Source organism: Lutjanus erythropterus, chromosome 2 (genome assembly GCF_056507025.1).
Source record: "Lutjanus erythropterus isolate fLutEry1 chromosome 2, fLutEry1.hap2, whole genome shotgun sequence".
In the NCBI taxonomy this organism is placed as follows: Eukaryota; Metazoa; Chordata; class Actinopteri; order Lutjaniformes; family Lutjanidae; genus Lutjanus; species Lutjanus erythropterus.
Genome location: NC_139318.1, coordinates 4,539,718 through 4,554,872, shown reverse-complemented (window position 1 = coordinate 4,554,872; position 15,155 = coordinate 4,539,718). Strand labels below are relative to the sequence as shown.

General features: G+C 36.9%; 1 protein-coding gene across 1 annotated transcript in view; it reads right to left on the bottom strand.

Annotated features, from left to right (window-relative positions):
• The window catches only part of mtmr14 (myotubularin related protein 14), a 41,796-nt gene extending 29,262 nt beyond the window's left edge, over window positions 1-12,534 (bottom strand). Inside the window, exons 1-4 of the mRNA XM_084726624.1 lie at window positions 11,703-12,534; window positions 9,086-9,234; window positions 6,093-6,201; window positions 2,277-2,352 (exon numbers count right to left, since the gene is read on the bottom strand). Of these exons, the coding sequence (XP_084582750.1) occupies window positions 2,277-2,352; window positions 6,093-6,201; window positions 9,086-9,234; window positions 11,703-11,837 (469 nt within the window). The 5' untranslated portion in view covers window positions 11,838-12,534. The remainder of the gene's footprint in view (window positions 1-2,276; window positions 2,353-6,092; window positions 6,202-9,085; window positions 9,235-11,702) is intronic.
• Between the last annotated feature and the right edge of the window lie 2,621 nt (window positions 12,535-15,155).

The following is a 15,155-nucleotide window of genomic DNA, read 5'->3' as shown; positions in this document are numbered from 1 at the left end:
TATTGTGGCAGGCAGTCCAGTACGAGAGACAGGAACCAGCTCTCAGCAACATTAACCCTTTCATGGCCTTCCACACAGGTGACAAGAACTCTAAAACACTTTATCAAAATACAGCTGAAGTGAATCAATCTAACAGCCACCTCACTAATGAAAATAAACAGGACATTGTGCAAACACTAACAAAAATCACATTTGCATTTTGGAACATAAAACAGCCAAACTACTCAATCAAGCACTAGGCATGATGGGAAACGTGGACCATTGCTACAATATTTCAGAATGAAGCCTCATTTTGAGCCGTGCTCGTCTGCCCTCTTACATACTTACAGCATGATGCTGTCAATACAAACTCAACACTTTCAGTATCCATTTCAAATTAAAAGCCCTCTAGTGTTTCGGTGGACAGTACAAGTTTGTTATGAGGTGGTGAGAATCTAAAACAGTGCACTCAGCAAATTTGTTCATTGCTGTCATGTACTTCTATAATGAAATAAATATGTTTCATATGTGTTTTAAACTCATGGTTCATTGTATTCTTTGTCAGTAGCTTATTAATGTAGATGTTATGCCAATTCCACAGGTTCCACAGAGACTTTGGATCTGAAGGTGATATCAGTAAATCACTCTAAAACTAGGGTTTCCAGACTTTTATCAGACACAACTTGCATTCAAGAGGCACATAATTTGGTTTAAACCCAAATAGAATCAGAGTTTCAAAGCTTTTTGAAACAAACAAAAATCATGAGGTTGCTCATTGCGGCATGTTCTCCTAAACTAACTGTCTCCTGTCCTAAACTTTGGCACTGCAAGAGGTCCTGTCACCACCTGCCACTATAAGCTTTAAAACTCTAATCCCATTCAAACACAGAAACCCTAAAGGTAAAGAAACACTCCTTGTTACACCTTTGTTATTCCTTTTACCTACAGTACACATATACCAGGTTTCTGCAACGTGCAGCTCCACAGCCTTTATAGTGACAAAAAAGTATATGGAATAGAATATTATTTTTTTAACATTTCATTTCTATCTATCATTTTTGTAGGCCTAAAGTGATTCTTACCATATGTAAAGAGGTACAGTATATAGTATATATGCCAAATAATAAAAAATGTTTTAACATTTGGTCAGCTAGTATGTGTGTCATAGCCTTTTCCTATGGCTCAGCACCTTTTCCTCAAAATTTTGCCAGTTGCTAGTCCCTTAACTAGCAATGGATGCCAAATCCAAAACAAGAAAATTCTCAAAGGAAAGTACAGAATTTAATTGTTGAAGCTCCAGGCAGATTTTTTGTCTTTTTCTGGCCAAAAAATGTCTCTTTTGAGTGTAAAGGTTACAGACCACTGATCCATATCATTTTCTGCAGACAGCGGGTGTGGCTGCTTCAGAAACCACTTTTATCAAACCATCTGAAAGAAGCTGGGTAAAGTTCCCCAGCACAGCTAGACTGGTCCTTTCTTGTAATTCCACTATCAGAATGCATTCACATACAACCTGAGGGGATAATTCCAGTTTATTATAGACTGATGTCAACAATTAACCCACGCAGAAACACCTCAAACACTCAATAACATGAGTGGTCAGACAATCAGAGCCTACCAGAACAACCGCTGATAACTAATTAATCATGTCAAGGCAAACATTTGATGCTTCCAGGTCAGGTGAATAGTTTTGGACAGCTGGTTGAACAAAACAACACATTTAATAATGTGACCTCATGCATTAGGATATTGTGAGTGGCATTTTTCACTGTCTTCATTTGGTTTCTTTTATAGAACAAATGATGAATCCATTAACTGAAAAAATAGTTAGCACATTAAATCAATAATGAAAATAATCATTAGCTGCAGCCCTAATCTAAGATCCCTACCAGCATTGTTTCATATTTTAGCTCATTTATCATAAATCATGTATAGCTTAAACAGCAGCAAATATTTTCAAAAGCAGATCTCAGTGTTTTACAATTCTGAATGTGAGAGACCAGCTGAAGAAATGAATATGGTTTATTTTTATCATATTGCATTATGTGCTGGATGGACACATGCTTGTTGTATTATTATATGTTGTACTAGGTGACCTGAATGAAGCTCAGCTCTGGTCATTTAGAGGAACATTAAGTCCTGATAGGAAAAGTTTGACAGCTGTGTGACAACTGCTGCAACTATTCACATGTCAGAGAACACACACGGAACTGAAACCTCACATGGAAAACAAGCTGGCCACAACTTCCCCTGTTTAGGTTAAATTTAAGTTTTGCGTGTGTGTGTGCGTGTGGTACCTGAGAAGATGTAGTTGTAGCCAGTGCGTCCGTACAGCTCTCCCCATCCTGCCAGAGTGGACGACCGGCATATATGCTGTAATGAGGAAGAAACATATGTACATCAGTTTCGTCTTACCGCACGCACCAGCACCTGAAGTTACAGCCAGTGATAATCTGGTCACCTGCACGGCCGAAACATACAGAAAAGAGGTAGTGGCAACCACAGAAAATCTGCTGATTTCTTTTTAAGAATCGATGACACATTGCTGCAGCACTCTTTGTCTTTAAGTACCGTTTTATAACAAACAAAGATTTGAAGTTGATAATGTTTACTTGTAGGGGAAGGAAAAACTAAGTGATGTTATTTTAATTTCATATTTTTGCATCAGTAGTCATAGTCTGGTTTGAACATACAGAAAACTCAAAACAGTGTCAAACTAAATGAGTATTGATTGTGTTGATGATCTTATCACACACATCAAGAGAAGTTGTCTTCCCAACATCTGTGCCATGGTGAATAATGCAAGGTGCATCACAGGGGAAGTGAACATGTGGCTGAATTTGTTGCTATAAGAATTCCTAAAAATGCATGTCGAGTGGAAAAGATAAGGCATACTGATTTTCTTTAACAAGGTAGAAAACAAATCAGACTTACAGTAGATTTGATGCAGGCTCCATTGTTGGAAAACTACAGATCCCGCAACTCTTTCTGTCTTTAGTGATTTGATGTAGGGCTGGGTAACTATTATTTTCATTATCGATTAAACATAAGTTGTTTTGTCCAGAAAAAGGTAAACAAAAATGTTATTCTGAGTTTCTTAAAGAACAAGACAAGGCCCTCACATGTCTTCTTTTTTGTCCACAATACAAAGATATTCTGTTTTCAATGCATAGAGGACAGCAAAAACAGAAAATATTCACATTTTTATGAGGATGAAATCAGAAAATTTGGACATTTTTTTAATTAAAATGTTTATTTATTAAAAAGTTGCTCAATCAATTAATCAATTATCAAAGTAGTTGGTGATTAGTTCAATGGTCAATTACTCAATTAAATTGTAGCTCTAATATGGTGCATGTGACAAAGAGCTACACTGATTAATTAATTATTAAATGAATTCCCAACTATTCTCTTAATTGATTAATCAGTTTGATTTATTTTTATTTTTAGGAAAAAAGCCTACATTTTCTGATTTCAGCTTCTTAAATGTTAATATATTTTGGTTTCTTTACACCCCTCTGACAGTAAATTGAATATTTTTGAGTTTTGAGTAAAATAAGAAAACGTCATCTTAGGCTTTGAGAAACACTGATGAACATTTTTCAACATTTTGTCACGACTATTAATTGGGAAAATAATTAATCGATTATGAAAATAACTGTTAGCTGCAGCCCTGATGTGATGCATAAGTCTCACCATCTCAGGTGTTCAACACAAATGTTGTTTGGCGATACAACCCAAACCACATGGATTTGTTTTTGCAAAGGCTTTGTAGCTATCTGCACTATCTATTCATTTTTCAAATGATTACGTTTTTGGTGGTAGTTTTATCATTATTTGTTTACAGTGAAGGCAGAACATGGTACATGATTGCATGGTACATGTCTTAGACCAATGGTTCTCAAACTGTGGGGCATGAAGACACTGCAGTTGAAGTGTGGATGACCAGGGGGGAAATATGGTGTGAAACTAAGTTGAAGGAAGATGATTAATGAGGGGAAATAAAGAAAAGTTTTATGGATACCATCATGCTGACATTTATTTCACTAAAGTTCAGCTCGGTTCCTCTTTGGTTAATTGCTTCCCCTATCAGTATTAACACTGCATTTAAAAAAATATGTGTGACTTCATAGTTTTTTTTTTCGGTTTCTGAAGGGGTGCATGCCAGAAAAAGAACTACTGTCTTAGAACAAAAGGTTATTAGGACACCCGTCTCCAGGATGTGTTTGCATCTCTTGTAATCAGGCACACCTTTCTGGGGTTTGGTGTTGCATGAGAAAAGCATGAACAAACATTACGCATTTTAAAGGGACTTCAAAGTAGGGTTGAATGAGGTAGTCGATAGTCGGTGTATTACCTACAGGAGATGGTGGAGTACCAGCTGTGGATGGGATCACCAGTAAACCATATTTTATCCACTTAAACTTACATTTTCATTACTTTACCTTGCTGTCAGAAAGCCTTTTCTGACAGGAAACCACTGTTATACGAGTTAAATATCGCTCTTTCTAAACCAACCTGTTAGTTTGTGTTATTGTGTGACTTCTGTATAAAACATCACACAGTCACACAATCACACAAACAAACTAACAGACTGAGGCCGTGGTAGACCAACAACTCCCCCTTACATGGTGATCTCAAATGACTGATTTTGTCAGTGGAATCTGGTTGATTTGGACAGAGTGATAATGAACCTGTATACCAGCGATTCCCCATCAAAAAAGGCTGTCTGATAACAAAGTAAAGCATTGAAAATGTATACATATATATATACATACACACACACACATATATACACATATATACATATATATATATATATATATATATATATATATATATATATATACATATATACATATATACATATATATATATACATATATATATATATATATATATATGAATATATATAAGAATTTACACCAGAAAAATAAAGAGGACTTGAACACAATGGGCCTCATTCATGAACAGTGCTTACACACAAATTTGTTCTTAAAACATGCACGTGAATGTTTTAGGCACAAATCTGGGATTCATCAATATTTTCTTACCTCAAATTTGCAAATAAATTTAGAACTACTTTAAACCATGTGTACGCACAAATGATGACAACACGGATGTCTTAGAAAATGTTCAAACACACCTTTTAAGTAAATATAAAGCATGGCAAAACCCCAGTCATTTGAAAAAGCTTTAATAGAAGTCTTAGAAGTGTTTTATGGTTGATATACTTGATTTTATTTTCCTTGTTTTTAGGATTTTATAATAATAATGTCATGATTGTTTGTCTTTATGTTCAGCATATTTATTGCATTTTATGAATGTACTGTGCTAGATCATTTATTATTATTATCATCATCATTGGGTGAAAGTTCTTGTTCACTTTCACCCTCATTTTTTTTTTTCATCCAACTTGTAGATATTTCCAATAAAAACTCTTATCTTGGACTAACAGGTCAGATGCTCCTTCTCCTCCACCTGTTTCCTCACTTTTCTTCTTGTCTGTTTTTCTTTTTAACACACCAATTTTACTTTCTTTTTCATCTGAGACACAGTTCCTTTCTCCTGGGACAAAACACTACATGCACCGCTTTGGTTATTGCAGCCCAACGAGTTATTATTATTATGAGTCGCAAAGGTGTCTTTTCTGTCCTCCTCCTCAGATATGGGCAGTGCAGTACAGATTGAATGGGTGGAGGTTGAAAGCATGTAAATCAGAGAAGTAAAACATTATATCCTGATTGTTTCACAGTGGTTAAGTTCTAAACACAAGTAAACAGCCCCACACACTGCAGCAACGCCTGATTCTGCCTGAGTGTGAAGTTGGGATTTCTCTGCTTCCTCTATGATACTTTCCTATGCAAACATATTTCCTTAAACAGAGAAAAGGGGGTGTGTCCGTATGCAGATAGCAGGCAGGTACAAGTCAGTTTAGAATGGTTCTCATTCACATACACACGGTGGTAGGAACAAACTTATCTGGTTTCATGAATCAGACGGCGATTTTGCATGAGAACTTATTTTGTGAACACAGTAAGAACATTTGTACTCACATGTACTCATTGAACATAAGTGATACTAAACTACGAGCAGAGTCTGAGCAGCAGTACCTTGCCGTTGTAGAGGATGACGGGACAGACGAACCTCCCTCTGCAGCGAGCCAGCTTGCTCCGGTTCACCAGGTCCTGCAGCTTACTGATCTGCACTGTGCTCTCAAACCTGCACGCACACACAGACACACATGACCACATGTCATCCATCAGCCGGTCTTCTTCATCATTTCAATCCGATTTAGCACGTTCTACAGAAAATGCAATTATACAGCACTTGACATCAGAACTAAACACTGTGGAGTCATCTGAAACAAGCTAACTGCTGACACCTCCACATAATCAATTGTTCTGATCCTCTGAGATTTTAGTTACAGTTGGGACATTCAGGAAGACTCAACATGCATTGACTATCTCATTACATTAACCAATATATCTTTACTGCCAGCAGCTATTCTGGCCATGAAAACACAAACACTATAACTAAGGTTAAATACGTTACAGTGTACATTCAAACAGCCTCATGAACATCTAATGTGATCAAAAGTGAACTGACAATACCCAAAGAGGGGCTTTCTGTGAGACTATGTCTAAATTAAGCTGCCTAAATTGTAAAACGCTGTAAAACGCTGTTTCACGTGAAAACAGTTTGCGTCCGCATTAGTGTCTCTAGGTTATTTTTGTTAAGATGTCTGTCTGCAGAGAAACACCTAAACATGAAAACGGCTATATCTCTTCTTCTTTTCCAGCTGTTCAGTTGGCAAACAACAAAAACATTACCAACAAAACATCTGATGAGGAGTGGGACAGACAGCCCCAGTGATCATTATTTCGTGGTCGGGACGTAGTCTGACTGGATCGACATAAATACAGTCCATCACACACTATACGTTTGTGAAGCTGAAAGCAAAGAAAATTTTTACTGAAAAATGACTGAAGCAATTAATCAGCTATCAATTATTTATTAATTAAATAATCAACAAATTGTTTGCATCAGATTTGTTTGCAGATAGCCGTGTTTACACCTGGTATTAACACGTATCCTGCGTGATCCAATCACAGATGGTATCATGTGAATGCACCTAAGATGTGTTGAGGACACACTGACACCTGATCGCTCAGACCACATTAGGAGGTGGTCAGCAGCAGCATGTGCACAAATGTGTCCTGGGCGAAAAATTAAAAGACCACCAACTCAACTGATGTCCTGTGCGTAATTAATTTGGTACACTGTGATGCAAATTGTGTTTGAGCTCTCTTACCTGCCAAGATAAGCAGCAGATGTTTGTGAACACACTGTCTGTTTTAACTGTTCTCACCATCACTGGAAACAGTAAGCAACAGTTGGTGCGTGATGAGAAATTTCATAAAGTTAGTTAAAAGTCTAAAATTGGAGTTAGAAGCAAAACATTGAGTTGTTTCTTTCCTTGTAAAAAAAAAAAAAAAAAAAACATTAAATCAGTTTGTTGTCACATCTCTGTGCTGGTAGCTACTCCATGTTTGAAGTGTGTAAATCTAGCAGCGTTTAGCAGCTTGATGTTTGAACACTGAACTGATTTCACCATTTATACTAAATTTATGATAGAGGAAATTTTTTTTATTGATAGTAAACATAACAGAGAAAGTCTCTGAACTCTGTTTAAAAATCGTTGTTGAGTTATCAGAAACTTTATATATTTCGTGAGACCCTGTCTAAGACAATTTTTTAATTATTTTAGCCTTCTTGAAAATTCGGCAAATGTTATACATGAAGTTATTTTTTCTTTGAGTTAAACACATTATTTGTCCAGCACGCTGGCTAATACTGTTCAGCCACCACTTAAAAACAACAATTCATTCACCTTTGCAAATGGAAATGATGTAGCTACCTGTTTATTAATGCTGCACAATTAATCGCAACATCAAAATTGCAATATGGCCATGTGCAATATCCAAATTGCAGAAGCTGCAATTTTTTGGTAAAGGAAAATGTATGACAAAACACTGGCATAATCAAGTACTGCAGTGCTGCAGAGATGCCTTGGCCTAAAAATTTTATTCTTCAGATGTAAGAAAACAAATGTCACATCATCACAATTTTTTATATTTTTCTTTGCAGTGAAAATAAAAAATGTGATGCAAAAATTATCATTCCCACTACTCATATCACACATCACAATTTCAGTCAGAATAATCACAATATGGCTTTTAAACCATATGCATCTGGAGATGCATTTTAACAGCACGTGTGAAGTGAGTGTGAGTGTGTGAGCTGTCCACTTGTGATTGGATCATCCAAGACACAAGTTAATACCAGGTGTACACAGGCTCACTTAGAATCGGGATTTTTCAGGCATCTAATTCACTGAATAAGACAAATAGAGTCTCACTACCCACTACTGGCTAGAAGCAGTGCATGTCTGATGTTTCGTCTTAGTTAATGACTTATTGTTGTCAATTAAATCAACTTATAGGCTGGCAAATTGTTTCAACACAACTACATACACTGTGTCAGCACAAATGATACTGCCTAGAAACCACTCATATTCATTGTTCACATTTTTTTCAATTAACCTCAACTCTGGTGTGGCTGTAAATAATTGAAATGTTATTTCCCAGTTTATTACTTCGCATCGTGGGAAACGGCAGCACAGACTATGACGATGAAGCACTATGCAGGGAGGAAACGTCCTCTGTGCACACGGGGAACTTGCCAGACAAGTAGGCTTCTTCAATAAAGTATATGAAAGCCTCCTATGGTAAATCACGTCTTTTATTCCCAGCACTACAGTGGAAAACAGTTCAGCTACATTAATCATCAGTGAGAAATAAGGGTTTATTGAATCACTCAAGTTTCCAGCTCCAACGTGACCTCATGTGACAGAACAGTCACTTTACCCTCCTGCTGCTGTGATGCGATCAGAGGGGCTGGAGACGGAGAACTTTGCTCCCTGCACCACAGTAAGGTGTGCATGATTATACGGTGATACAAACAAACACAGGGGTAATTGGTAACTGAGTGGACTGGACTTTGCATCTGAAAATGATGTACTGTCTGAGCAGTGGAGAGGTACCTGTCTCTCTCGACGTCTGTGCATTCATACTCCAGGAAAACAATCTGCCGTGGGTAATGGCCGCACACTTCTCCGTTGGAGTTGTGGATGATACTATACTTGTAATCTCTGGCAAATAACTCCAGACAACGCTTCTCTATCGCCTCCACCTGAAAATAAACAAAGACAAAAGTTATTAAAGTTGCAGAAAAGTTTTAAAGTTACAGAACTTAGTAATAGGTCATTTTACAGCAAAATAAATCAGTAATTAAAATGGGTATAGCAAGATCCAGATTCAACGCTGTAGTTGATATTACTGTATTTGACACCAGTCACAAATATCTAGGAATTTATATGGAAGGTATATCCACAAACATAAATGAGGTAGGATTCAAAATCAAGGTTACCTCTATACTGGTAGCTTGATGACTTATTTATTACAATGACCACGTGGATAGTAATGAATCTACTAATGTCCCCAAAAATAAATAATACATACTGTACATGCAGATCTAGATGTTCTGTCACAGATGGTGGTAAACTCCCATCTAAATGGGACCAGCTAAATGAATGTCACTCACATTCAATATGTTACTATGTGTAAAGTGTGAAAGGATTAACACCGTTCAAGTCACCATGTGTGGCATTCAGGATCATAATAATTAGAAGATTGCTGTACTGTAAGCATGCATTTGCCTGATAGAAGGCAGTTTTACTCAATAGTTGTCTGCTCTTGAATGACTAATTTTTATAGCTCGATCGATGCTGGATTTTTGGCACAGATGCTGGCATTAGAAAGTAAAAAGGAAATTCTAAAATGTATATGTCGGCTGCTACTCTTTATATATGTATAAAATCCAACATGACACCAGAACACCAAAACAGTACATTTTCACTGGTACTGTTAATAATTGTAAATCACTACAAATCTAAAACAAAAACAACAAAATAGAGGTACTTGAATTAAGAAAGAGGCTGCCAATAAAACAAACATTTTTTTTTACGTACAAAGAATCTGCTATATGTTCTTAAAAAATAAATAATAAATAAATAAATATCGGACAACATATACAGCAATATCAATATAGACCCATATAACTGTGCTAGGCCAATATCATCAGATAATATCAGCTGACCAATATATCTGTCTGGCTCTACTAATTTTCATTCAAAAACAATTAATTTATTTATTTTTTTGTGGATGGACCTTTAATATATCAATGATACCATGTAACACGAAAACTGCTCTGAATGTATGGAAATCAGTATTCAATTGGGCAAAAATCGAATATACTCATCAATGCCAATGTCATCCCTTTCAGATATGAATAAAGGCCACGAATAAATAAGAGGGGTTACACCAGCAACACAAACATGCATCAAAATACCTCACAGTCTGAGGTAGAAACAGGGTGCAAAATGAACTCTAGAGATATAATAATAACAAAAACTAAAGGTATGATAATACCATGACAACAAGTCCATGATAGTTATCACGAGATTAAAAAACATAAGAAAAATGACAATTTGAAAAATCTGATGTGTAAAACATGTTTCATTTCAACTTTAAAAACTTCTGCTTTCATTTGTTAATAAAAATAAAATAAAAGTGGCAAGCCATGATGCATGGATGTGCAAAAAATTGACATGAATTTATTTTAGCAATAAATATTTTATGTTATGTTTTATGAGTTATTTATGTGCTGCATATGCAAAAACAAAAAACAAAAACAATGTAGCAGTTCTTTTTTGAGGGGGTATTGTAATACCATGATATTCAATATATTGTTACATCCCTTAACTAGTGTATTTTTCTATTTTTAGCAGCCACTCAATAAATAACCTTTGGTTGTTTTTTTTGGCTGATGAGTGAAGCAAATCTACTAGTCAGCTACATACTTTACCAGTATTTGGCTGACGGCTGGTGACAAGTTTGAGCCCTGGGTAGAAAACTGTCTCTGCATAAAACACTGTAAATTTATGGGGAAAAGTGCAGTTTGGTGATTGACATATATGCCGAACAGGGAAGCGGTTCCTTAAGTTTATTTATAAGTCATATAGCACTACCTAATATATGTTGTTTTGCTGATGTACAAAGACACTTTACTTTTCTTCATTCTGCAAGGGAGTTCGGCTTAAAACTCGCAGCTTTCTACCAAGGACAGAGCTGAGTCAATGCCTAAAATACTTCAAATGTATGTAAAGTACGTGTAGTTTGGTGAATCAGATGTATGCCGAACTGGACAGCGGTTCCTCAAGTTTCTTTATAAGTCATATATCACTACAAGCAGTACATGTTGCTTTGCTGATGAACAAGGTCACTTTAACTTCCTTGATTCTGCAAGGGAGTTCAGATTATGAAACGCAGCTTTCTACCCAGGACAGGGCGCCGTGTCTATGCATCAAAACATTGTAAATTTGTGGAAATTAAATGCAGTTTGTTGGATCACACATATGCCGAATTGGGCAGAGTTTCCTTAAATTTGTTTATAAGTCATATATCACTACATACTGTATATGTTGTTTTGACGATGTACAAGATCACTTTAATTTCCTTGATTCTGCAAGGGAGTTCGGCTTAGCATTTACGCAAAAGAAAATGACAGGTTGTCAATCTAACGTTGAGTCCGAAACTTACCCGAGGAGTGACTTCTTTCGCTCTGTACTGCATCTTGGAAAACAAATCTATCAAATCCGCTATTTCCTCGCTCTTTCTGACCGACAGACCGGCGGCCGTGAAGCCGCCAGCCGCGGAGGGGGAGGCGGCCATCATAGCGCCGCGACCCGCGGTGGTGGCCTCTAGCCGAACTCGACCTCCTTCAAACACCGCGGAGCCTTGTCCTCTGGAACGGGAAGACCGACCAGGCCATCCCTTACCGGCCAGCTTCTTCCTGACTGCCCGCTTGAGGGGGCCGGAGCCGGGGAGTCTTCCTGAATTCAGGGCACCGGCGGGCGGCTCCACTCTCCGAACACAAGCGTGTAGCCAGCCCGCAGAGCCAGCCACTCACACCGCGGCACGGCTGCTGCTGCTAGCGGAGTTAGCACGACAAGCTAACAGGCTAGTCCAGCTTCACAGACGTAGCACAGGTTGTTAGTCGTTTCCACTAACTCAAAACCCTCGTATACTCATTCGAGACTATTTCAGACCTGTGTAGTCCTCCTCATTACCACTGTTTTGTTTGTGACATCTGATGAAGTAATGGCCGACTCCCAGCAACACCTAGCTAACCCCGGACAGCTGGAGTCAGGAAATCTCCAGGATCCTCCCCGGCCTGTTCACGTTCCCTCAATGTCACGTATTCATGTCTCCTTAGTAACCGCGACCATGATGATAAACGAATTAAAGTTAGAGAGCGGTCGATCCTGTGGCTGCAGGATCTCAGTGCTGCATATGTTGTTATAGATGGAAGCCCCAGCAGTACAGAGTGGTGTTGCAATCGCTGTACTACAGTCTGAAGGTACAACAGGCGGTAAACAGGAAGCTGTCATGCCCACGTGACAGCCATGTCCCCCTCTTTAAATGACGTTTGTTGTTGATCAGAACGAGGGTCTGATGTTTTGGACTGTCAGCAGCCACAGTTTGTTTACTCAAACAATCTCTCCAGTGCTGCAGACAGAGCTGTATTTCATGTGACATATTATCCATAGATGTTAACTTATCCTTGGCCAGTAACTTCTAATATATTTTTCACCTCCTGTGCGCCATAATTCCCCATTTCCCAAGTTGATCGTTACACACTATTCTCCAGTCTTTGTTAAAGGGACAGTTCACCCCAGAATTAAAACGTGTTTTGACGTATTTTTTTCCCCAATGGCCTGTAGTGCGTTATATCCGTCTAGACAGTTTTGGTGTGAGCTGCAGAGTTTTGTAGATATTGGCAGTCAAGGTTGGGATGGTTGCTTTAAAAAAATATTCTAATACAGTTACTGATTACCTGTAGCATAATCCAAGTATCACAATATTAAAGTAATATAACTTGATTACTTTTAGGGCTACATCATCATTTAATCAATTGATTATTTTCTTAAGTAATTGATCAGTTGTTTGTTCCATTAAATATCAGACAGTTTGAGATGATGTCCTCAAATGTCTGGTTTTGTCCATGCCACCACAATATTCAGTTTACTGTCAGAAAGGAGTAAAGAAACCAGAAAATATTCACATTTCAGAGGCTGAAATCAGAGAATTTAACTTTTTTTTTTTTTTAATTAAAACATGACTGGAAATTATGAATCGTCTTTGTGGTGATTTAGTGTCCCTTTGTGGACATTATGCCTCTTTGTTGTCATTTTGTATCTCAGACCCCCTTAGAGTGTTTCATATACTTGGGTTTATCACATGAAAAAAGAGCTTTGTCATCCTAAAATAACGAAATAATCAACACATAATAATGACAAAAACAAGCTTTGTTATCCCTAGATAATAAATAATTATCCCATTATCAAGAGAAAATTAGCTTTGTTATCTCAAAATAACAATAATTAACCTGATATCACAAGAAAATGAGCTTTGTTACCTTGAGATGACAAAATTATTAACCTATTATCAAGGGAAAACAAACTTTGTTAACTTATAGAATAAAAATAATGATCTTTGGCTAACGACATTAAAAAAATATTTGCAAGCATGTCTGTTCTTAACCAAGACAAAACCAGCATTTCACTTTGGCAAATCTTTAGAACAGACACTCAGATCTTCACAGTGGTCTGTAAAGGTCTGTTCAAGAAAGACTGATATAATGTAATAAAAGGAAAACATTCAGCCATGGAATATAATTAGATTGTATTGGTTTATCATATTACCATGGATACAAAAATATTGAGCAGATGACTTCATGCAGTCAGAACTTTATCTTCTCTGTTGTTACCTCACCTGGATGTTTGAGCATCACTGTGCAGAATGATGCAGTGTGTTTTTACATTCATCAAGAGGGAAAGTTTCCCAGTTGTAGATGTGAATCTACAAGGTGAATTTAACCTTTTTTCAGCAGACACGTGTTACATCCTGCACTTATTTGCTTATTCATTGAATCCAGATTTTCCAAAGAGAGGGGCGTAAATGGTTTTAAGAAATCTTTTCAAATTTTCTGTGAAGACAAAAAGATATCACAAACAAATTATTATTCAAAAAAGTATTTTATATGTCTTAAAAAAGGCACAGGAGGATCTTTACATTTGCACTGAGTGTATGAAAACATATTTTCCATAAATATTTCCATAACATAAGTTTTGTTACAGGACTATTGGTATTGTTGATGACGATGGTGGTGGCAAATCTTATTGTGAAACAAACAGACAACGCTTGTTATTCTCCCGTCCATGAGAAAACAAGCTGAATCAGGAAAGTATTCTCTGAGGAGCTGATACTGATGTTTAAGAGCATCAAATATATCAAGCATATATATATATATATATATATATATATATATATATATATATATATATATATACATACATATATTTATATATATTTTTATATATATATAAATTATGTATATATATATATTTATATATATCCATACATATATTTATATAGATTCATATCAATGTCACAGTAGTGATTGTCTTTTTTAATTGATGCATTCTTCTTCTTGTCAAAACCTAGTGCTTATCTTACCCACAATGCAACTCACCTTATTCTCATCGACAATATAAAAGAAGTGGTTCTTACCATCGTGACATCACCTCTTGCTTTGTGGAGTACTGTTTTGAAACCTTGAGTTTAGCACCATGGCCATATCAGCATTATAAAGTGACCATATTTGGATAAGAGGGTGTAGCTGCAGAGGAATTAGGGCTGGATCTCACGGAGAACCTGAGGACAAAATGCACACCAGCCCCCCACTGTTACCAGCCTGGTAGTGCTAGCTTGATGTAGTTAGCAAAGTGCCTCTGGAATTCTGGTCATTTAATGCATGTATACTGTTTTGTACATTTCACAAACTCTACAGCAACACCTCTTTCTAAAAGAGAGAAAATAGTTCTTGCATGAAATGGCTCACAATGAGGTCTGTGGATTATCTTGAGTAACTATGTCAGGATTTCTGGAAAGAGATACTGCTGTTGAATTTTTCAAATGTATTTTTTTGGT